Source organism: Parasteatoda tepidariorum, chromosome 9 (genome assembly GCF_043381705.1).
Source record: "Parasteatoda tepidariorum isolate YZ-2023 chromosome 9, CAS_Ptep_4.0, whole genome shotgun sequence".
NCBI classification, from domain to species: domain Eukaryota; kingdom Metazoa; phylum Arthropoda; class Arachnida; order Araneae; family Theridiidae; genus Parasteatoda; species Parasteatoda tepidariorum.
In genome coordinates, this window is record NC_092212.1 from 9628872 (window position 1) to 9653043 (window position 24172).

Here is a 24172-nt window from a genome sequence, read left to right on the forward strand (position 1 = left end):
AAAAAACTTCACAGCTCCAAACTTTCGGATTCAAGTCAATTGAAATTAATGAAACTTGAATGTACCATACCAATGATTAGAAATCTCTAGTCACACTCAATATTTGATACAAGAGGAGGAAAAAATTAGTTTTTTATGTAAAATTTAGAGAATTATTCAGATTTTGCTTTTTAATTTTATACTACTTAAAAACTGAACGGCTGTGACGCCCATAATTTTTTTTATGGTATTTCCTTGAAAGAAGGCTGTTCAACAGTTAGTCTTACTTCTGTGTGCTAATAGCCATTTTTTTTAATCATTCCGAGTGATGTCATCACACATAGCCATAATAAGAAAAATTAGAATATAACACTGCCCTGTAGTAGAAAAATTAATGTATGTGAAAAAAATTAAAATTGAGATATTAATGTCTTTTGCATTTTTGTATGAATGGCTGTGACACCCATAATTTTTCTATGGTATTTCCTAAAAAAAAGGGGGATTTAATAATTGGTCTTACTATTGTGTGATAATAGTCTTTTTTTTACTATTCTAAGTGATGTTATCACACATAGTCATAATAAGAAAAAAGTTGAGTCCTGCAATAGTAAAATCAATGTGGGCAAAAAAAATTGGAATTGAGATATTTATATATTTTTGTGTAGTTAGCTACATATTGCAAGAAAATTAAAAATTAATTTCGTTTTATCAGTTTCCTAAATTTATATTTCAGGCTTAATAGTATTAGCAGGAAAAAGAAAATAGTTGTCGAGCACTTTTCTCAGAATCCATCAGAGGCACTTGAAGTGTTTTTTTAATTGCACTAAGAAATTGACTTGTTTTTCATAAATGACAAAATGGAGTCTATTATGGTTCAAGTCTAATAAAAAACCTCTAAATTTCGAAATATTTTTTTTTTTCACAAATGAAAAATATAGTTAACATGTACGTACATATCAGTAAGGTCAATTTAAAAAAATAATAAAAATTAGGTAGTAATGAGAAAAATACATGATCCGTGTATGTACTTCATGTTTCCAGTACAATCGTTTTCAAAACAGTATTTTTGAAGACTAATATTGTATCATTATGTGATATTTAAATGAAATGAAAACACTAATTATGACTAATGAAAGAATTTATTTATAAATTTTTGACTAGCTATAATACAAAACATACATTAGACATATATAGGAACATAAGACAATTTGATAGCAAAATTATCTAAATATATAGTAAAACAAAAAATAGTTTCTAACATTGTATAAATATTTATTGGAAATTGTGTACTTTTTTATTTGCTCTATAAACAGGACATTTTAATGATATAATAAATTGTAGCTATAATTTACTATTAAGGCCAGAGTAGTGATGGTTGCCATAATGTTTAAGGAGAAAATAAATTTAATTATTACACGAAATTAATTAAAAGAAATTATTTATATTCGAAATTAATTGGAATATTCTTCATTTATCTCATATTGCATAAATCTATATCTCAAAACTCATGTTAATTTATCTCATATTGTTGTTCATTGCTAAGAGTTCGTAATTCCCTTTAAAAATAAGCAGTTTATGGGAAATGCCTCTAATTTAGTCTGATAAGTTGATGATTTATATTCTTTTAGAAAGAGTTATATTTTAAAAAAATAATTGAAAGAATCGCTGTAAGATGCTTAACACTAAGCAAACCTACACTTTTTTACAATGCAAAACAACATACAACTGGTACTAAACGTACCGGTTTGGTATGTTTAGTGTTAAGAACTTGGTTGGTGGAGTCTACAAAATCTGTAGCTTTTGATTATTTTTTTATTGTTAAATAACATTAAAAAATTTTATTTAATCATATTAATTGTTGTCTTAGTTTTTCCCAAAATTATTCTTTCTTTACCCTGAATTTAGGCAATTACAACTTTAAGCATAAGGCAATTTAAAAGTATATATATTATGCAGTTTAGAAAGAAAATCATTAATCTTTGTACATTTTACTAACATTTTAATGGAATTAAAAATTTTCACAAAAACAAATTTTGAATTTTTTTTTATCTGTGGCATTATTTTAATTTCATAACACTGATAAAAAAAAATTAATGTTAAATTAATTCATGAATTTTAATGNTTTTAATGGAATTAATCGTTTTCACTAAAATAACTTTTTAATTTTTTTTTATTAATAGCATTGTTTTAATTTTATAGACTGATTAAAAAAATTTAATGTTAAATTAAGTCATGAATTATTTTTTTAACCTAACTTTTTGATAATGTCCTCAATTTGTCCATTCATTATTATTTTAAATTAAACATTTATTTTACATTTTAATAATTAAAATGCTTAATCTTTGACAACCCTGCCACTTATAAGTTTTGTTTTTAAACTTATTAAAACAATAAATCAAGCGGAAACTTTATATCTAGTTACATAAAGTCTGAAAAATATAGCATATCAAAAATAACATAGCTTACACAGTATTTTTTATATGAAATGAATTTTTTTACATATTAATCAAAGTGAAAGACATATTGTAATAATTGCACTACGTTTAGTGCTTATTTCTGGCTGGTATAATATTAAATTCTCAACACTTTTCAGTTATTCACAAGAGTTCACATTTTTTCAGTTATATAATTATTTACATATTGAATATCTGGTAGCAAGAGAAGTATTGAAGTTCTTTTATTTAGGAATAAACTAGATTTTAGCTTACAGTTATTGCTTTATCACATATTGCTCTTGTAGCTCTAATTTGAGAATATTATAACATTTTACAATTCTTTGATTTTTAAAACATGTTATCACCTATTCATTATTATATAGGGTAAAATTAGGAAAATCTGATCCTGCGACGAGTAGTAACTATGTCCACAAAAATTTAGATTTTTAAACTATTAAAAAAGCTGTTGTAGATACTAATAATGTAAGGTACTTTTTATGAAGCATTTACCAAAATATTCTACATATAAATATCTACTAATTCCATATTTGTTAAAAAAAATAAACAATAATAATAAAATACGCACAGGATGCATTTTCAATGGAAAAAAAGCAAGTGACAGACAATTCTTTTTGCAACCATTAATTTTGTCCTATCAGTAATTATCGGATAACAAGAATAATTTTAAACCTCTTTGGTTTAGAAAGGAACTAAGAAGCATTTAGCTTGGCATTACTACTATCATCGCAAAACGATCTTTATAGATAATTGCTATCATCACAATGCTATCTTTATAAGTAATGTGTTCTACAGATTTTAAATCCATTGATGAATCAGAAGAGTGCTATCTAATGCAAGGAAGTAGCTCGCTCGAGTCAAGTTCCAGTCTGAAGCCAGAGAAATATTTCTCTGAACTTTTCAAAGTTCTCTAACATTGCAATCCTTAGTTGAGAAGGTATAAAACTTTGGTCGTGGTGAGTGCAATTTTCAACTGTAGAGTGCTCTACTGAGTCGTAGTTGAAAGTCTTTGTAGAGCAGCTTGCCACCAAGAGGCACTCGGCTGACAAACATTTCAATGGACATCAGGCAAAGAGCTTTTCCATTCATCAGAAAGCGTTCCAGCTGGACTTTGGGCAGCTGGTGGGTGCTGATGACTGATTCAATCCATCTGGCAACATCCTCTCTGCTCCACTGACGAGGATCTACAAGGTGAAAAAACTTATTAGGCTTTTTATTCTATTTTATAACCGTCGTTGAACAGACGACCCAATTTTGGGTTTACGACTACTAATATTCAACTCGCAGCCTTGTAATTTTGAACCCAATCCAGAAGACAAGGGAACTCCTGGATAAAATATTGGAAAAATTTGCCTTCGTGGAGGACTTTTTGATGCATCCAGCATTTGCATTACATGGAGAGAAAAACCTCCCACGGTTAGCCTGACGGCAAGGGGAATAAAACCCAAGATCCGTCAACCACTGAAAATATTTTACATCAGCACTGTGGTCGGTGCAAGCCGGATGCGGAATTCGTATCAACCAGCCAACGCTGGGATTCGAACCCGGTTCACATCGTTGGAAGGCAAACGCTCTGTCCCCTGAGTCACCAAGTCTTCTAAGTTTTGATTGAAATTGTCGCTGAAATAGCTATTAAAGCTTAACGTAATTAATTATTGTATACAGCTTATGCTTAAATAAATGTTCATTCTATCGCGGGAGAAAATCGTCATGGCAAATTCTCTTTAATTTAAAATAAAAATTAATTTAAAGTATAGAAAACGTTAGTTCATGTAAACCATGTCCACGAAGTTTCAAATGCTGAGCAAAAATTGAAATTATAGAAATTCAAACAAATTACTTCAAGATTGCGCAATGGGGAATAGCAATAATTTGTTTACATTTTGATATTTTTAAAAACATTTTTTGAGCATTTGAAATTTCATCATTTAATTTAGGTTTACCTGAACTCATAACTTAAGAGTTTAAAAACATCAACAGAATTCGCAATGAAAGATTTCTCAGCGGTATAGTGTTCTCTTAAGAGGACACTATCTCACGGGAGAAACTTATCATCACAAATTCTCTGTGACCCCCATAACTAATTAAAAATTTACAGCATAAATAAAGCGAATTCAGACAGACCTAGAATAAGTCATGAAGTTTTAAATAGCTTTAAGAAATTTTCAAAATGAAAAAAAAAACTTTTACGCATGGTTTATTGCTAAGATTGCGGAGAAGTTCTGTTCAAATAATTTGTTTGCATTGTGATAACTTAACAATATTTTTTTCAGGAATTGAAACTTCATGGTTTTTTCGGGGGTTTTCTGAACTCGCTGTTTCTCTGTATTTGAAATTAGTTCTAGAGATAATACAGAATTTGCGGGAAAAAATTTCTCCCACGGTATGATTTTTCGAAGCTCTGTCGCCAAGGAAAATAAAAAAGCCATAGTTTAAGTGCCTTACACTGGAAGGAATGCGTTGATTTTAGACTATAGATATCATCTTGCTGTAAAGAATTATCTGGGCTCTAGAACTGACAAATAAATTAAATATAAAGTCATTAAAATCGTCAATTTGCAACATTTCCCCCCCTAGATGGAAATTATCAAAATCACTGCCTTATTCTCAGCTTTTGTAAATTTTTTATGAGCCCGGATAATACAGTAGTGGAGAATGTTTTTAAACATTAGACAACAAACACTTTTCATTTTCACAAAACCATGGTTTTCTACTGTTTTTCTGGTGAAAAAATATCGCCAGATTGGCGATTTTTAAAGAAGTTCAACTTTTTTAAATATTTAAGTTATTTGTCTGTTCTAAAGCCCAGATAATTCTTCACGGTAAGATAATATGTATATAGATTAAGATAATCGCGTTGCCTCAAGTGTAAGGCACTTAAACTATGGCTTTTTTATTTCCTTGATGAAAGAGCTTCGAAGAAACCATATTAAACTAAAACTTTGAGAAAACAGTCAAAATCAATAAAAATTCTTTTCTCACCTGATGGTAAATTAGGCTCATTGCTGTGGTTTCTTCCAGATGGAGGGGGGATACTGGCCTTGTAATTGTGGCGAGAATAATCTTCTATAAATTTACAGAGTGTGGAATAGGCTTTTTTATCCCACATCCTTGAAGAGGTAGGCGGTAGGTAGGTAAGCGAAGATAGGCCACGATCAGGCCAGGCAACTGTAGGCAGTGCTCCGCAATCAACAGGATACAACATTTTATTGCTGAAAAATTAAAGATAATTAGAAAAATACTGCTGAAAATATTGAATTATTATTATTGAATTTATTTCTTTTTGGATAGTTCAAATTTAACGAAAATTAAAAATAACAGCTGTGAGAAGCACAGACAACTTACATCATTGACAGACAACATTTATATAATAGCGTTTATTAATTTATATTTTACCTTTTCTTTTTTTTTTTTTTTTTTTTTTTTTCCTGAAACGGGGNTTTTTTTTTTTTTTTTTTTTTTTTTTTTTGCTGAATTTTTCACACTTAACTTTTAATGGTATAGTATAGTAATAATGGTATTAGTAATGGATATTTTACCGAAAGTTTGAATATTTTTTTTGTCATAATCTAAAATTAAAAAGCAGCAAAAAATAATTATACAGAAATCAAAGTTAAAATATGCTCCGTACTAAAAGGAAATTTCACACAATTATTGAATTATTATAATTTTTCTCCTTTATTACATGAAATTAAAAAAACCGTGCAAAACTAAATTTAGAAAGGAATTTTTGAACAATTATTTTCTTTTCTTACAAAATAAAATTTAAAAAAGAAAAAAAAGAAACATGTATGAGTAATTTCCGAAAAATCACATTTATGAGCTCAGAGCTAAAATAACGTTATACGGAATTATTCAATTATTTTTTTTTCTTTCTTATAAAATAAAATTAAAAACGAAAGCAAAATAATTATAAGAAAAAATAAAATCGATTATATGGTCAGTGCTACAGTCATTTTGTCCAATTTTTTATGCTAACTGACTGACGTTTATGATATATATATGTACGTTTATGACATCAATAAGTAATAAATAAACATAAACTAAATAACTTTAAATCAAATTAAGTGCAAATTCAAACTACTCTTCAATAGCTTAGTTTATAACAAAATTAATATGGGTCTAGTTATAAAACGATTTAAGTGTATTAAATTGTTAATCTTTTTATTTTTAGAAAATAATAACCCCTATAGCGATGGATGTGGTAGGGCAGGATGTTTTGTAGAGGTGCAGCAAATATTACATCCGTGCGGATGCACGATTCAGCTGTGTGTATCACCTGGAAGTACTTTACACCTGCCCCTCCCACTTCCTTCCCTTCCCTTCACCTATCACTAATTAATAAATTTCAATTCCTTTATTTTCTATCTCTCTCAAAACGATTGTTTTTTTATTTCTTGCAGCTGTGATTAATGCCGAGAAAGGATTTGTTACAGATATAGAATTTATTGTACTTAATACGTTCCCTATTTTCCAAAAGATTATCTGTGTTTTTGTCACTAAAGCCATTTGGCGCAATATTTTGAAAACAAGTCTTTTTTTCTTATCCTAAGATAAAGAATACTTAATTATTTCATTTTTAGGATAAATTTTGAAAAACTAAAGCGTTCGTGTTAATCATAATATATTAGTTATTTTTCTTTATATCGATCTGAAATCATTCGAATGTGATCCCTTTAATTCTTTCGCGTCGAGTGCCCCTAACACGCGAGCATAATTTACATTGACCGGATGCATAATTCATATTAACTAGACGCCGCTGGGATTCGAACCTGGGGTACCTCATTATGAGGCGAGCGCCGCTGTATCCCTTAAACCAGTGTTTCCCAAACTTATAACTTTTGTGTACCCTTTCTAAATTATTCGAAACGTAGAGTACCACTAATAAAAAAATGAATGTATTTTTTACTATAAAAAAAATGTACAAAAGTTAATCATCACAACTGGCTGTTGGCACCACTAATTATTAACTGTTAATTCTGCAAAAAATAGCCAATAGAAAAATACGTAATCGTAAATTTGAATGGCTAGCTTTGTTTTTAAATAAAATTGTTTTGAAATTTCGTTTGTTGCAAGATATTTCACATAAGAAAGCGTACCCCCGCTAAATTGTTCCCGTACCCCAGGAGGTACGCGTACCACACTTTGGGAAACACTGCCTCAAGCCACTGTTGCTCTTCTTAGGTAGATTGGATACCCTGAAACTTCGATTCAAGGAACACAAAAGAAGTGTACAAATTCAAGATATTAACCGATCTTCCATCGCCCTACATTGTTAGGATTCTGATCACAGGTTTGAGTCTTCTTGCGCTAATCATTCAGCGCTGCTCTTCATCTACCGAACTTGATATCTGGGAATCATTGTATGTTTGGAATAAGTTTAATAATTTATTTAATGATCAAGACAAGACAAGGAAACTCCTGTAACTAACATAGACGCATACTGACTGACTTTTTTTTTTATGTAATAAACTTATAATCCTTGGCGTGCAGTGGGGGTGGAAGCAACGGCCGCAACCATTCAGCCAAAGTGGGGCATCCAACCAACGACTAATGTCTTCAAAATATATTATCTTTATAAGTTTTTTCTACTAGTTAATGTCTATCTCACGCAAAATATTTTAAGAAGAATTTAAACAATTTAAGAACAGATAAGCTTATTAAGATTTAAATTCCTTTCATATTTTGCTTGAAATAATATTCTTTTTACCTTTTAATAATTTCTCCTTTCATTTATGTAAAAAAAAGTTTAAAATATTGATTCAGTTTTTATAAATATAAGTCATTTCATTCCCCTTCCCCTTTTTTTCCCAATGTTCTTTGAAGACCCCCCCCCCCCCAACCTTCTTCCTTTTTTCTTTTCTTTTTTTTTCTCGTCTTTACACCACTGCATGCTGCTGTTTACAAATGCGTTACATATAGAGCAAAACTTACATCTATTAGCCCATGAACCATTTATTAATGACGATATTTTATGTCAGCATTGCGGTCGATCTGAGCCTGCACAATTATCATTTTTCTTAATGTATACAACTCTAAAGAAACTATAAGTATTTATGAATTTCGGAATTATATTTTGCGTATTGTGATATAAAAATCATAAACAATACTTTTCCAACAAGTGATGTTTTTAAATGTATTGAAAAGAAACGCTTAATCTTTTTGGTCAATTATCATGAAATTCCCCCTCTCATCGGAGATTATTGTTAACTAATACGTTAATCTAACAATACTACAATAGGCGATTTAACAATTTAAAAATAATAATAAAAGCTCCTTTCAGTAGATTTTATATTAAAACACTAAATTAATTTTTAAATAACCTATAATTTCGTTCGAATAAATATTTAATTATATTAAATTAAAGGTCAACAGAATCGAACCTGTCGTTTGCAGGGAGCTATCTAAAATCAATTGGATACAAATTAGATAAAATAACTGGTTTTAATTTAGTTCCCTAATTAATCTACTAGCATATCAAGAGTTAATATTGAATTAAAAATGCTAGATTTTTGAGAAAAAAAAACGAATTGCTTTTATTAATATGCTAATTTCTGTTACAAAAGATCAATTTACAAAAATATAAATCGTTTTAGATTTATTGTAGAAGTGTACTGAGTAATAAAAAATAAATTTTTTACCGTTATAACGTATTATTATGTGTTTTTCAGTTTCATAGCAATTAAATAGCTTTATATTTATTATTAAAATAAGAATAAAGACGGTATAGACAAGAATAAAGACGGTATTAGTTGAGTGGATTGAATGTTGACTCGATTTAAGCATCCGGCGTCATAGAATAGAGCCGAGTCGTAATGTTTTGTGTAAATGTCAATATTAAAGCGATAAAATAGTTTTGTACTCATTGTTGAAGTAAACTGAATAAAAAAGGAAATTTATTATCGTTTTCTTTCTTCAGAAGTAAAGAAATTCAATCGTCTGCTGCCTTTAGAACTGAAGTTAAATCGTATTGTTTATCCCAAAGACTGAAAAGATGCTGAGAAGTTGTGTACTCTTTTAAAGATCCTGCCTATTTATCTCCCTTGAAATGCTTGGAATGTTGTCCCGCCATCCGTAAAAAAACACGACCCCTCCTCAATTTCTTCAAAGGTGTTCAAAAGAGGTGAAGAGGAGCAGACAGGAAATGTGGTAAGCAGGGAGCAAACGATTCCTTTTCTTGGATGAAAAAAAAGAGAAAGAAAAGACACCTCAAAAAGGAAATGCTCCACAAAAACTTTTCCCCTTCCATTCTTCTCCCCATGCTCTTACTTTCAGAAGACCGGAAGCAAGAGGGAGGAGGAATCTATTCAGATTTATTAACGTCCCTGGGCCCCCTTATTGGCACCGCGCCCTCCTTCCTTACCTGAACACGTGCGCACACCGGAGGTAAATAGTTTCTGTCCTGCAAAATTTTTTATTGATGCTCGGAAATTGGAAGATTTGCAAACGATAAAAAGGTCAACTGGGCGATTTTTTTAAGAAAAGAAAAAAATATATTTATCTTCGAATGAGCATCGAACACATTTGCAATTTAGTTGCCCTATTCTGCTAATTTTTTTTCTTCTTCCAAATAAATTCTAATTAGAGATACGATCATGTTGATATATCTCTTCCAAGAGAATATTAACTAAACAAATATGTCGAAGTTAGAAAAGGACGAAACCTTGATAGTCGATCGATGTTGCCCGAATCAGATTTTAAATTTTTTTGATAAACCACAAACGATTTATATTTTATTATTTTATTTTATGACCGGCTTTGAACAACCGACCAAATTTTCAGTTTACGTTTTTCAATGTTCAATTCCGTAGCCTTATAATTTTGAACCCAACGCAGAAGACAACGGAACTCCTGTATCAACCATTGGTATAAACAGGCCTTCTCAGAGGACTTTTTGATGGAATTAACCCACATTTGCTTTACATGGTGGGGAAAACTATGAAAACCACCCATGGTTAGCCAGACGGCTTGGGGATTCTGTCCCATGATCTGTCTACCACTGAGGATATTTTATCCGGGAGCGGATATAATATCCTCAGTGGTATAATATCCTCAGCGATCCGGAAGCGGAATTCGTATCAACCAGTCACAGCTGTGATTCAAACCTGGGTTACCTTATAGGAAGACGAGTGCTTTATCCCTGAGCCACCACGACTCAACCACTAACGATTGTGAATCGGATGAGTACATTGCGTCCATACTCTTAATCATGGTGGACATATAAATGACCACGTTTTACTGATAAGTGTGAATGCAGCCTTAGAATTTTTGTTAAAATTTAATCCTATCCATGGAAATACATTGTACCTACTTTTTCACAGCAACAAAAGAAATTTAGATTGGAGAGAGAAACCGATTGCAGATTTGAAATCAGTGATGGTACCTAAGATCTGTTAAAAATTCTCAGGCAAAAGAAAACAAAACAAAGAAATTAATAAATAAACAAATAATGACAAATTCAAAAAAAAAATTTCCAATGTAATTTATGCTTCCTAGAATTCATTATTAGGTGGAAGATCTAATTTAAAGTGTGTCATAAAGCAGCTAGGTTGCTTTTAATATTAAAATGGTAGCTAAGAAAAGAAAATTTTAACTCAATTTAAACTTGGTTCAACTCGGAATATATATTACCACCAAGCATATACTGGGTTAAAATATAGCCAGCACAATCGTGAGGACTGGGTCTTGAAGAGTTAAATTATAATAATAGGCGCGTTAAATTGATATTGTACGAATTTAGATGTTATTTAAAACCATTTTATAGTTCGGTGTTCTGAATACGAAGAGATCGTCTGAAAAGTTGCGTCCGTAATTTACCCCTAAATCTAGGAATTTTCCCCAAAATAAATATGCTTAGTGTTTACATAAATAAGGAAAAGTGAGTATGAAATTCGCTTAGTTGTTAAAATTGGGTTAAACATTAAAAAAGAGCTTTTTATTTCTTCTTATGGTGTGTCCATTTATTAAACACGCATTTTGAACTGTGTCTGAATAAAAAAAAACTCACAGACGATTTTCTAGATTCGCATTAGAGCTTTTTTTCTGAAAATCTCGGCGCTGAAAGCGATAAGCTAAGATATCGATTCCACTCAAATATGTTAGCATTCGGAAATCGTTAAGGAAAATGAAATCCAAATATGCATTCAGGCCTTTGCGGAACTCAGAAAATTTATGTTTCTCGAGTAAAATTCAATCGAAAATAATTAACAGCGATATTTAGATTCGGATTAATGCCTGTCAGTAACTTAAATAAAATTGATGTTTTCACAACAGTATGAAATTTTTAATTTTAAAAAAAAATTCGCGTTGCAAAAGATGAATAAATAAATAAAATCTTTATATATTAGAAATCAAAGGAAAATGAGTCATAACAAATATTATTCAAATTCCTTTAGCAGACAAAAAGTTGAATTTCAGTTAATTCGTTAAAAAAAAGGGGGGAAAGGTTTTTATTTAACTCTTTGCACTCTGAATACTTTAAAATGCTGTTTTTCTTTTATTTAACCCAAATAACCTTTGCACCCTTTGAATTAGCCTCTGCTCTCTGAATACTTTAAAATGCTGTTTGAATTAATCCAAACACTTAATCTTCTAAAATACACAATACTGTATTTTTACATAATTTTTCAAGTTCTTAAAATAATGTGGTTACTAATTATTAAGGTATAAAAACTTTTAATTTTACAGTGGTGACAGATCATTATGCATAAAAGGCGAAATCGGAATGCAAAAGTTTAAAATTTTGTTTTTCCTTTTTTTTCTCTTTCCAATGCTCTGACGAAAATACTCTTTATTAATGCAATAGCCATCACAATATTTTCATGAGACTTTTTAAAAAATTCATTGTTTGAACTTTTCTTTTAAAGTGATCGTTTTATTGGCAAATGTAATTTTTTTTTTTTTCTAAAATCCTCATAACTCTTATGATGATTGCATAATGGCAGACATAATAGTGCACAGTGTTCGAAAATAAATAGTTCATTATTACTTAGTACCATACTCCATTTTGAAATTTTTCAGTCTAAGGACTTTAAACCGACAACGGATAGTTTATGACCCCCCCCCCCCGTCACAACAAGGGTCTGTAATAAATACAAGAAAGAAAAGTAACTTTCTTGTCTTTTTGTTCCTAAGAAAGTTGAATTTATGTTATTACGGTTTGCACAACGAAAATTTAAATGCTTCACTATATGATAAATGTAGCACTCATGATCGCATAGCAATGAAAAATGAGAAAAAATAATAAAAAAAGCTTACTCTTTATAGAACTTTCTAATATTTTTGTGTATTTTACAAACTCAGTTAGAGAAAGAGGATCAGCATTACAAATTAAATAATTTAACTATGGAGACTCGCTCTAAACGTTTTATATTTTAATTTTGCCACGACAAAACAAAGAACTGCCGTATTTATTTTTCAAACAAGAAAAAAATTAATTTTCTAATTTTTATTTTTCAGTTATATTAATAACTAATTAAACAAGAAATGCTAAAATTTTGTAACATGGAGGATTTTTTTTAAATATATATATAAAAGAAGCAAATAGCTGAAATAAAAGCAATAGGAATAAAAGCAATAAGTTGGAGGATTAGGGGTGTAAAGTAAATAAAGAAAGAAAATATTTCAACAGCATAAAATATCTCTAATTTGAACTTGCAATACAAAGTAAATATTTCATTACCAAAATATTTAAATAACTTAAACCTTATCAAAATTATTATTTTAAGTAGGCAGGCGCAAATGCAACAGTTTGAAGAGAAGATAAAATTACCTTTATAAAAAAAAATTAATAAGCAAGTAATAAATAATGTGTCGAAAATAAAATGGATATTGAATATCATTAGCTTCCCCGGATAGCCTAACTCAACGAAAAATTTAAAGATGGGTTATAAAAAAAAAAAAAATCAGAAGATTCATTTGTAGTACAATTATTTCATTGCACATTTTATTATATTTGTTTAAAACAAATTTTGCATACATTATAATTTAATATTGCACTCGACTTTTAAGTATATCCCTTTTTGTCCAAATCATAACCCTTTTCTTTTTTCCTTCTTTATTTTTTTTAATTTATTTTTTTTAATAACAAATTTATTGTTTGAAAATAATTTTATAATTCCTTTCTTTGAAAAAAAAAGAGCAATAAACAAATAAAAGCAGCATTTATGTACACGTCTGCAACAAACGAAAATTATTAAGTTCTTAATATGTAAGTTTTTTAAAAAAAAATATGTAATAAATAAAAACAATTTACCTGATTTTATATAACTCCTCTAAATAACTGATATGCAAATCTTGAGTTATTAATAGCATAACCTGAGCTTAAACCTAAATTCTAAATGCATTCTGATATTCTTTCAATCAAATACTTCGAATTAAAATTTTATAGGTTTAAAATTTTATGGGTTTTAAAAATTGAAACCCATAGAAATCAAATGCAAAAAAAAAATGAATAAATTAAAAAAACTTACCTGTTATATTTAACTCTATTAGGTAGCTGGTATGCAAAACCTTGAATTATATCCAAATCGTCTGCTGTAAGTGCTGTAAGTCGTCTGCTTTGGTCTGCGTACAAAGTGTTTGTGTCTGGTTAGATGAGTACACCGTTCTTTTTTCTTTCACGGCCGACCGGAAAGAATAAGGGGGGGGATGACTTGTTCCTCTTTCATCACCCCTCACCTCCTTTCCCTCATCTTTTTTTTTTTTTTTTTTTTTTTTTTTTTTTTTTTTTTTTTTTTTTTTTTTTTTTTTTTTTTNATTAAGTTCTTAATATGTAAGTTTTTTAAAAAAAAATATGTAATAAATAAAAACAATTTACCTGATTTTATATAACTCCTCTAAATAACTGATATGCAAATCTTGAGTTATTAATAGCATAACCTGAGCTTAAACCTAAATTCTAAATGCATTCTGATATTCTTTCAATCAAATACTTCGAATTAAAATTTTATAGGTTTAAAATTTTATGGGTTTTAAAAATTGAAACCCATAGAAATCAAATGCAAAAAAAAAATGAATAAATTAAAAAAATTTACCTGTTATATTTAACTCTATTAGGTAGCTGGTATGCAAAACCTTGAGTTATATCCAAATCGTCTGCTGTAAGTGCTATAAGTCGTCTGCTTTGGTCTGCGTACAAAGTGTTTGTGTCTGGTTTGATGAGTACACCGTTCTTTTTTCTTTCACGGCCGACCGGAAAGAATAAGGGGGGGGGATGACTTGTTCCTCTTTCATCGCCCCTCACCTCCTTTCCCTCATCTATTTTTTTTTTTTTTTTTTTTTTTTTTTTTTTTTTTTTTTTTTTTTTTTTTTTTNTTTTTTTTTTTTTTTTTTTGAGCGGGAGATGGCTGTAGATTTCCGCCTTTCCTCTATTTTGAAGCTACCGTGAAAGACCCCCGTCTTTACAGAGGAAGCCAGCCTCCTTAAAAATATGACAAAATAAACAAATGTCTGCCCTATAAACTGGTTTATAGGAAGTGTAAGACCGTATCTTAGAAAAACAATTTTAGTAAACAAGATGGAGCTTCAATTTTTATTCGAATACTAGCTGAATACCCGTTCTTCATATTGTGAAGAACAAAAGCTAAGCAATCAATAAATCGGTATTAATCATGCACAAAATGGATGGGCAAATGTCGATGCTGTCAAAGTTAAAAAAGGAAGGGAGAAAAAAAATTTCAATTTTTTTTTTAATTATTATTTGTTGCAATTCACTATGACATCTTGTTTCTAAATTAAGTAAAAAGTTTTTAAAAGTTCAACTCATCAAACTAAATTAACCCTGGAACAGCAGTTTAGAAATAGTTTTCCGCGGAACCTTAGGGTTCCGTGTAAGGGTCACAGGGGTTCCGACAGTTAGGACATTTTTAATCAGTTTCGATTCTCGCAATCTGTCATTAAATTTATATCTAATTAATAATATCCTTATTAATTTATCATTTCCATTATCTTTATAAATGTAAGTGAAATAGTTGCGAACAAAAACAATATATAATTTGATTTTGTACAATATAACAATTTTTGTAACAACATATAGAATGATTAATGTAACATTATATTGAATTGTACCAATATATTGAATGCATTTATGAGAAATTGCTCGAGTACCTCGCATCAAATAAAAATAACAATGCAGAAGTATTTTTTGCTGATAAAAATTTTAGACATTTATTTTTACCATTTTCGTTTTTTTCTTCCCCAACGAAAACAGTGTTTAAGCTCATTTATTTAAAGTTTATGCATACACTTAAATCAAATTATGGGCTTGATTAGTTTGCCAAACCTGTAAAGTTAACTTCCCGACATAAAACCCAATTTGAAGATTAATATTTTTAAAGTAATTAATGAAATTTCATTTATTAAATATTTTCCAAATAATTAATAGTCGATTTTTGGTTAGTGTACTCAAAATTGCTACTACTGTTTTGAGTATACTAACCAAAAATCGACTATGATGCTTTTTTGCGAATAATATGCAACTTTTATAACTGCTGTGATTTTGCAACTGTTACTCATGAATGACTGTTAGGTCAAGTTAAAGCCATCGTTGTCTTCACGCTTATTTTGAAAATGGCGAAAAACGACAACATGGAGAATAGAAACAGTTTTATGAAAATGAAAAGCGTTTGTAGACTCATTTTTTAATATTTAAAATTAAAAACTTATTCCAATGCTGCATTACTTGTGCTCCCAATTGTTCCAAAAATTTGCAAAAGTTGAAAATAAGTCAGTAATTTTGAAAATTTTCATCTAAGTGAAAAAATGTCGTCAAATTGGTAATTTTTTAAGAAGTTATATCTAGAGTTAAAGAAGAAAGTATACAAGTTAAAGAAGTAATATCTTTAAATATTTAAGACATTTATCTGTTCTAAAGCCCAGATTGTTCTTAATGGCAAGATAATATATATAGTTTAAAATCATCGCATTGCTTCAAGTGTTAAGCACTTAAACTATGACTTTTTTATTTACCTTGGCAACAAAGCTTCGAAAAGCAGCGTTAAGTCCAGGGATTCCGCCAATAGAAGGTCAATTATTTAGGATATCATAGCGGGGGGGAAATTGGGAATCACTGTGTAAGAATCATAGAAAGAGATAAAGAACTTCAATTTTTAAAGAAGATTAACTTCTAATGGATTGATTGTAGTCTGAAAATTATCAGGCTTATTAGAAAATACTCTACTAATTAGCCAGTAATGATGGTAAAAATGATGGCAACATTAGCAAAGAGCTAGATCTTTCTATTAAATAACTACATCTACTTTTAATCTATGAATGAAATGGGCACCATTTCTAAAAGCTTCAAGCATGCTGTTTCAAACTCTACCAACAGTCTTGTGTTGAAAATCTTGAAAAATAATTGCTGCTAAGAAAAAGTGGTATAAATTTTTGGTAACAAACGTAAAAGTTATTATGGTAAAAAAAAAATTTTTTTTTGGTAACTCTATGGTAAAAATTTTTTAGCAGCAAATGTTTTGGTAGATTCTATATGACAAAACAATTATCACAATTTGAAAGATCGTACTTGCAGCTTTTAAAAATGGTGTCATTTTTTCCACGTATAATTTGACTCAACCAAAATGAGAGTAAGAAATTAAAAACTTTTTTCCCCTTTTCAATGATTAAAAAAGCATTCTAATATAAATTTAAAAAAAAGCATTCTAATATAAATTTAAAAAAAAGCATTCTAATATAAATATAGCGATCCGATGGAATGTTTTCGAAATTGCTAGAATTAAAACAAGAAAATATATTTAAGTCCCCTCTTTCACTTTGAACTATACAAATTTCGCATGCTTAAAAAAGACACCATTTCTAAAAGCTCCTAGCATGATCTTTTAAATCAAAATCTTCAAAACTAAGCCCTGCTATAAGAAAAATTGCTTAAATAGAGTAAGTATAGAAATTTTACCATTATTTTGATCACTCCAGAACACAAATTATTGAACTTCACTAGACGTAGTTTCAAAACATATTTAAGGAAATTGAATAAAAATAGAATTATTGATTCTAATAATCCGACAAAATTATTTCAAAACTAGAAAGAAAATGCGGTGAAACCTCCATGAAAGACCACCTTCATTTACGATTACTTTTGAGAGACTCGTGTGGAAGAAAACCTTTTGGAGAGACCATCAAAACCTCTTCCAGTGACCTTCAAAACCTCTGCACCAAATGTAGTTAAGGTCAAATAAGGAAACACGAAGAAATATCAAAACAAACATTTGCGAAACAAATAAGTAGATTAAAATATTTGGTAAATTAAGTTTTTATAAACATTAAAACAAATTACCAATTAAAATTTAAAGAATAAATTTAATTTAAACATAATTAAGAATTACAAATAAAAATACAGAAAGTTTAATGAAATTAAGATTATTGTAGAGCCGTGCATCACCGACCAGCGCACGAGGTAAACTGATGTGCAGCGTCGGTTACTGGTAGAAAACTGCTTTTTTTGCATCACCAAGTAAAGGTGAAATTATAGGAGCTTCTTAATAATCAGCACAAATGAAACTATTTCCAGTAGTTTGGATGATTCTTTATTGTTGTTTTCCGAATTATATAGATACAGAAATATTAAAGAAGAAGAATATTCTATAACTATTACAGTTCTGTAAGTTCTGAATTCACTTAATTCATTGGAATGACGAAAGCAATGTTGACTTCACTTAATTCGTAATAACTAGAAGACTGAAAAAATTATTTTAATACACACATCTGTAACAGCGAGTGATCATGAAATTGGAAGTTATGTTGTTGGTAATAGAAAGGTAAAAATTATTGAGAAATTGTTCTTCAAATGTTTGGCGTGTTCTGCTTCAATATTTGGTTAGTTTTTTCAAGAAGTTCTACCTTTTCCTTAGGGAAATTTTGCTTCTTATTTGTTGCCAAGAAAATGGCATCCGTCATTGCCAATTCGCGATCGCAACGCTCGAGTACGCCATCTAGCGGGAGACTGAAAATATCGGACATTAGTTCCCACAAAACCATTGGCAATGACAGACGCCATTTTATTAGCAGCAAATAAGAAGCAAAATTTCCCTAAGGAAAAGGTAGAACTTCTTGAAAAAACTAACCAGAACATGTCAAACATTGAAGCAGAACACGCCAAGCATTTGAAGAACATTTTCTCAATAATTTTTACCTTTCTATTACCAACAACATAACTTCCAATTTCATGATCACTTGCTGTTACAGATTGTGTGTATTACGGTAAAATAATTTTTTCTGTCTTCAATTCATTAGAAATTAAAGTGAAGTCAGCATTGCTTTCGTCATTCCAATGAATAAATAAGAATTCAGAATATGCACAGAACTGTATAATAGTTATAGAATATTGTTCTTCTTTATAGGATAGTATATATTTCTGTATCTATATTATTCGTAAAACAACAATAAAGAATCATCCGAACTACTTGAAATAGATTCATTTGTGCTGATTATTAATAAGTTTGTATCGTTTTCTTGGTGTTTAGTTTTGATGGAATAATTTCAACTAGAAATCATCAGCTATTCTGTTTTTAAACTACATATTCAAATTCATATCGAGATCTTACATTTGTAAAATTTTGATGTGTGGTATGTTATCTAAAAGTAATGAAGGGATAATCTATGCATATATTATTTGAAAATAAAATTTTCAAACGAAGAACATTTCATTTGGAATTCTGCGGATTTATAAAGCAGGTGAGAGTTATGATTTTTATAATAAAAAATTTGCTTGTAAATATGTTTTTTTTTTATTTGATTATAGTTCTCTACAGAATGGTTTTTTTTACGTCTGATTAACTATAAGAATAATAAAAAAAGAAACAATATGAAAGTTTTTATTTCAATATAAAGAATTCTTAAAATCGTTTTTTATCCTAAGAATTCTTTATTTTCCGATTTATAGTTTATAATTTTTTGATAAAAATTGTTGTCAAAATACTTTTTTTGAAAAATTAAATGGTATAACATTATGTGTTTATGTATACTTCTTGTATATTCTAAAGTTTGAAGTAATATGATTCAGAAAAGTATGGAATAAAAATTCGGTACTTACGTATTAACGCCACCGCCGCTGCAGATTTCGCGGTTTTTAAGTGCCGCCAATCTACACTTAAAATTTTTGCGACAAATCATAAAATTAAACACTTTATTTAAAATCAAAGTAGTCAATCGGATTTCGGTGGAAAATGAGCCAATATAGAGTTTAGCATAGATTCAAAACAATCATATCGCCATATGAACTCCAATTCCAAATGAAATAACATTTCCAAAACGTACGTTTACCAAGATAAAGTTTCATGTTGTGGGAATTGGTACATTTTCGTTTTTTCGGTAAAATATTTCCCTCCTGAAAAAATAAAATTGCATCTTGTTTTGTTTTTGGCAAATCCCAAAGACGAATATTCGTAGCACTAAAAATGGCGACAAAAAAGAATTGTTTTTTTGTTTTTGTTTCGTCAGCATTCTTTATTTTACGTTTCTTAGTTTCTAAATAATGATTTTTATTGAAACTTGAAATTTTTTGATAAAAATTGTTGTCAAAAAACTTTGTTTACAAAATTAAATTTCATAAAATTATGAGGCTTATGTATACTTTTTGTTCATTTTAATTTTTGAAGTAATATGATTCTTATAACTATAGAATGTAGAGTTTAAATGGGCCTTTCATGTTATATCATTAAATTCAGTAAAACTATTTCTCGGGCATTAGGTTTTAACTCTCATAAGAATATACATATTTTTTCTGTTAATGTACAAATATTTTTCCGATGTGTTTTGGATAATCCTTCTCTAATAAAAAAGAGATACCATTTTGTTTTCGTTTGCTTGAGAAAGAATATCAAGCATTTTTCTTTTTTTAATTTAATTAGCCACAATAAAGAAGGAACGTTGCAATTCTACGTGCTACATTAAAGACGTCTCTAGAGTAATTAAATCACTGTTCATATAGAAATCTCAGGTATCCGTCTCATACACCAACGCCCCCTATAGTTCGTTGCGATCGCGAATATTTATGTGGGAACTAATGTCCGATATTTTCAGTCTCCCGCTAGAGGGCGTACTCGAGCGTTGCGATCGCGAATTTAGAGGGGAAAAAATTATTTTAGAAAAAATAAATTAAGCATCTTAAACAAACAAACCTAATTTTTAAAGCTAATTAATTTTTATGATATAAATTTAAATTCAAACTTTAATAAAAAAAAAACATAATTGTTATTGATGTAAAATAGTTTTATCATTCATAATTGGTAAATTTGCTTTTGCTTATAATTATGTTAGTAGGGATCATTTTTCACTGACGTTAAGTTTTATTCATCGATCCAGTTTTCATGACGCCAACACAAGTGGCATTTCCTCCCAAAAAAAATTAGACTGACTAAAATTAAAATCGTTTACCAAAAATCATGAACCTTTGTTAACATTTTGAAGTCAATGGAGGTAACCTCTATGAGCAACCCACCTCCATTAACGGCAGTTTTACTCTGGAATAGAGTGTGATCGCTCTCGAGAGGTTTTACTGTATTAACTATTTCTCTCCTCATTTTGGTTTGCCCGAGTTTGCGTTTTTCAAGAAAATTTTTTCGTAGTTTAAGAGAAGCACAGAAATGTTCTAAACTTCGTCAACTTCTTAGCTGCCAACGTTTTAACTTTTTCTAACGGTCCGTTACATTTGGAACAAATAGTTCATAGGATTTCCCTTTATAGACAATTGGATGCCTGCAAGCGCCGTCATTGTGGATATCGATCCCGATTGGTCAGATTAACATCTAATCAGGTCACACATGATGTTGTATGCGGATATCCAATGAAATTTTTTTTCCGAAAATTAATTCAGCGTGATAATAAACCCAAGCCTTAAAGCTGCAACCTTAACACGCCATGCACAACCGCGTGATTGGACAAAACCATGTGATTAGTTGTAAGTATCCACTTCAGGAAAAGAACCACGAAAACAAATCGTAGCATGCACCAGAAATCAGACGTTTTTTTATTCAATTCTAGACTCAGGAAAATTTCACATTTAACAACACTCCTAAATTTATAACACTCAAACAATAAATTTCTTTTAATATTAACATAAAAATAGTGTATCTATTAAAAACTAAAGTCAACATTTTAGCTACATTTCTCTTTTGTAGCGCACGAGGACAATTAAATGTTCTAAATTCGATAGAATTATTTTCTTGATTTCTAAGGAAACGCATTAGTTGATTGTTCTAGTTCCGAAATCGCTTTGGCGATATAAATAATATTTAATTATACAGTTTTCCATTATAAATAACTGGAAGTGTATTCTTCATTTTAATCGTTATCGCGAAAATATGAAACAAGGTCATTTTAGTAACGGAATTACACTGTGTTGAATATTAATTGACTCAAATAGTTAGAAAAGTGGGAAAAAAATAATAAATCAATGGAATTAGATTAGCATTTTACAGGGATTCTTCCCTTTCTTCAGCGCTGGGAAACACGCCAAGTGCAATCGTTGACGTCAATTCTACGTCACATATTCGAATTAATAACTTTTGAGATGACGTCAGCTATCAACATTTCTCCGGTTTCCCTGACAACCGAAGATGAGGGGCTCTCTACATATATAAATTAATTCCTTAAAAAAATTTTCCATTTCTGATTTTCTTTGTTATTGTTTACTTTCCTCGCAATATTAGAAATAGTCATAATGCAAATTCCTTTTTTCAAATGGAAAAAATTATCGGAAAAAATGAATATATATATATATATGACATATATATATATTTTCTTCGTGTTTTCTTGTATTTATTTATATATATATATATTGTGAATTAGTAATAAATTTGCATTTGCTTATTTTGTAAAACTAAAGCAGCCAAAACTATAAATTTCCAGTCACTTATTTCATAAAAGTAGCTTTTAAATCACTGCAAAAATTTTGCGTTTTCTTAATAGTAGTCCCAAAGAGTTTAATTTATTTTTCCTTTTAAATTTTATAAATGGCAACCCTTATCAAGCGTTCGGTTGCAGTTCACATTGTATAGTGTTTTTATACAGTATACAATTAGGGATATTTCTTGCGAAAACAAGTTAAAATGCAAGTGGTTTCACTATCAGCTTTTTTATTTCCGGGATACAAATAGCCTTCTTATTTAAGCTGTTTCCTTTTAAGTCATGACTCGAAGGTAAGCATCATGATGCTTAGTTAAATTAACTTCATTTCCGTAAATATTTTCGGAAATGCAATTGAGAGTCTTGAGCCAAAAAATAAATGATAAGCAAACATTTTAAAATTGTTCAGGATATCAATTTTGCCTAGTAGATTTCTATGAAAAGCAAACAAATATTTTTGTGTTTTGGGCTGCAGGGCTGCAGTCTAATTTAAGTCAAATGAGAATTTGTTTTACGTTTTGGCTCGAATTTGAGCTATGTCCATTTACTAAGTGCGCACTTTGAGCTGAATATTTTTTTTTTTTTTTTTCTTTTTTNTTCTATGAAAAGCAAAAAAATATTTTTGTGTTTTGGGCACAATTTCAGTTTTACCAAAAACGAAAGGCTCACCGACAGATGACCAAAAAATTGTCGATTAAATTTTTATTTATTATTATTTACTTTATAACAGTCATTGAACAGCAGACCCAACTTTTGGGTTTACGACTACTAATTTTCAATTCCGTAACCTTGTAGTTTTGAACCTAATCCAAGAACTCCTGGATCAAGTATGGGGAGAAATTTTCTTCGTGGAGCACTTTTTGAAGCATCCAACCCGCATATGCTTTACATGGGGAGGAAAACAGTGGAAACCTCCTACGGTTAGCCTCGCGGCAAGGGGACTCTAACCCATGATCCGTCTATCACTGAAGATATTTTCACGTCGGCACTGTGGTCGTTGCAAGCCGGATGCGGAATTTGTAACGACCAGACATCGCTGGGATTGGAAGGCGAACGCTCTATCCATCACGGCTCCTTAAAAAACTATTTTGTAATAATTCTAAAATAGCCTTTTCATATGTTATCTTTTCAAGTAATGAAAATTTTAAGACCCCGTACCATTATTGAGAGACTAGACACATTTTCTAGAAAAATTTTTTCGGATCAGCATGACGTCTAAAAATCAAATCTGGCACTCAATATTCTCGTAAAAAAATAATAATAATAAAATGATCCTTGAAGCATAGTATCCGACCATTATATCAATGTATTGTGACTTTCGCTTGTGTAATGATCTATGCATTGACATAGTGAGTGCCATTCGTTTTCGAAATTTTTGAAGACATGGTAGTAAATCTATTTTGTTCCCTCTCTGTTTCTAAAAGAAAGTGTTTGTTCATCATAACCAAAAACTATAAATATTGATTGATTAAAAACTTTATTCGCTTCCAGAATAAACAAATTGGAAATAACGGTTGACATAATTGAAGCTCTCCAAAACAAGCACATATTTTCAAGATTGCCAGACGTCGAGTCTTGATCAATTATTTTGGTTTCTTCAGATTCGAGTCTGGCAAGTCTTGGTTCCTGTTTCTTGAGCACTTGAAACATGTCAACTGTTCTTTTCAATTTGTTTTTTTGAAGAGAAGGAAGTTTTTAATCAAGTAATATGAAGTCACGATGGCTCAGAGGATGGAGCAGTCACTTTCCAACGTGGTGAACCGGGAATCGAAACCCAACAATGGCTGGTCGGATACGAACTCGCAACCTGCCTCCATCGACCACAGTTCTAACGTAAAACATCCAGAGTGGTAGAAGGAACATGGGTTTGAGTCCCCTTGCGG

General features: G+C 30.0%; 1 protein-coding gene across 2 annotated transcripts; it reads right to left on the minus strand.

Moving 5' to 3' along the window:
• Nucleotides 1–2234: 2234 nt before the first annotated feature.
• On the minus strand, nt 2235–14578 carry LOC107447162 (ETS-domain lacking). Of its 2 annotated transcripts, none has more exons than XM_043049985.2 (3): nt 14468–14578; nt 5415–5644; nt 2235–3616 (listed from the first exon to the last, which is right to left on the minus strand). In XM_043049985.2, exons 2-3 carry the CDS (start codon nt 5635–5637, stop codon nt 3402–3404), a joined length of 438 nt encoding a protein of 145 aa, XP_042905919.1. In that variant the 5' UTR covers nt 5638–5644; nt 14468–14578; the 3' UTR covers nt 2235–3401. The 2 variants fall into 2 exon arrangements, with proteins under 2 accessions (XP_042905919.1, XP_071041233.1); XM_071185132.1 differs by lacking the exon at nt 14468–14578 and adding an exon at nt 13904–14039.
• Nucleotides 14579–24172: the final 9594 nt, after the last annotated feature.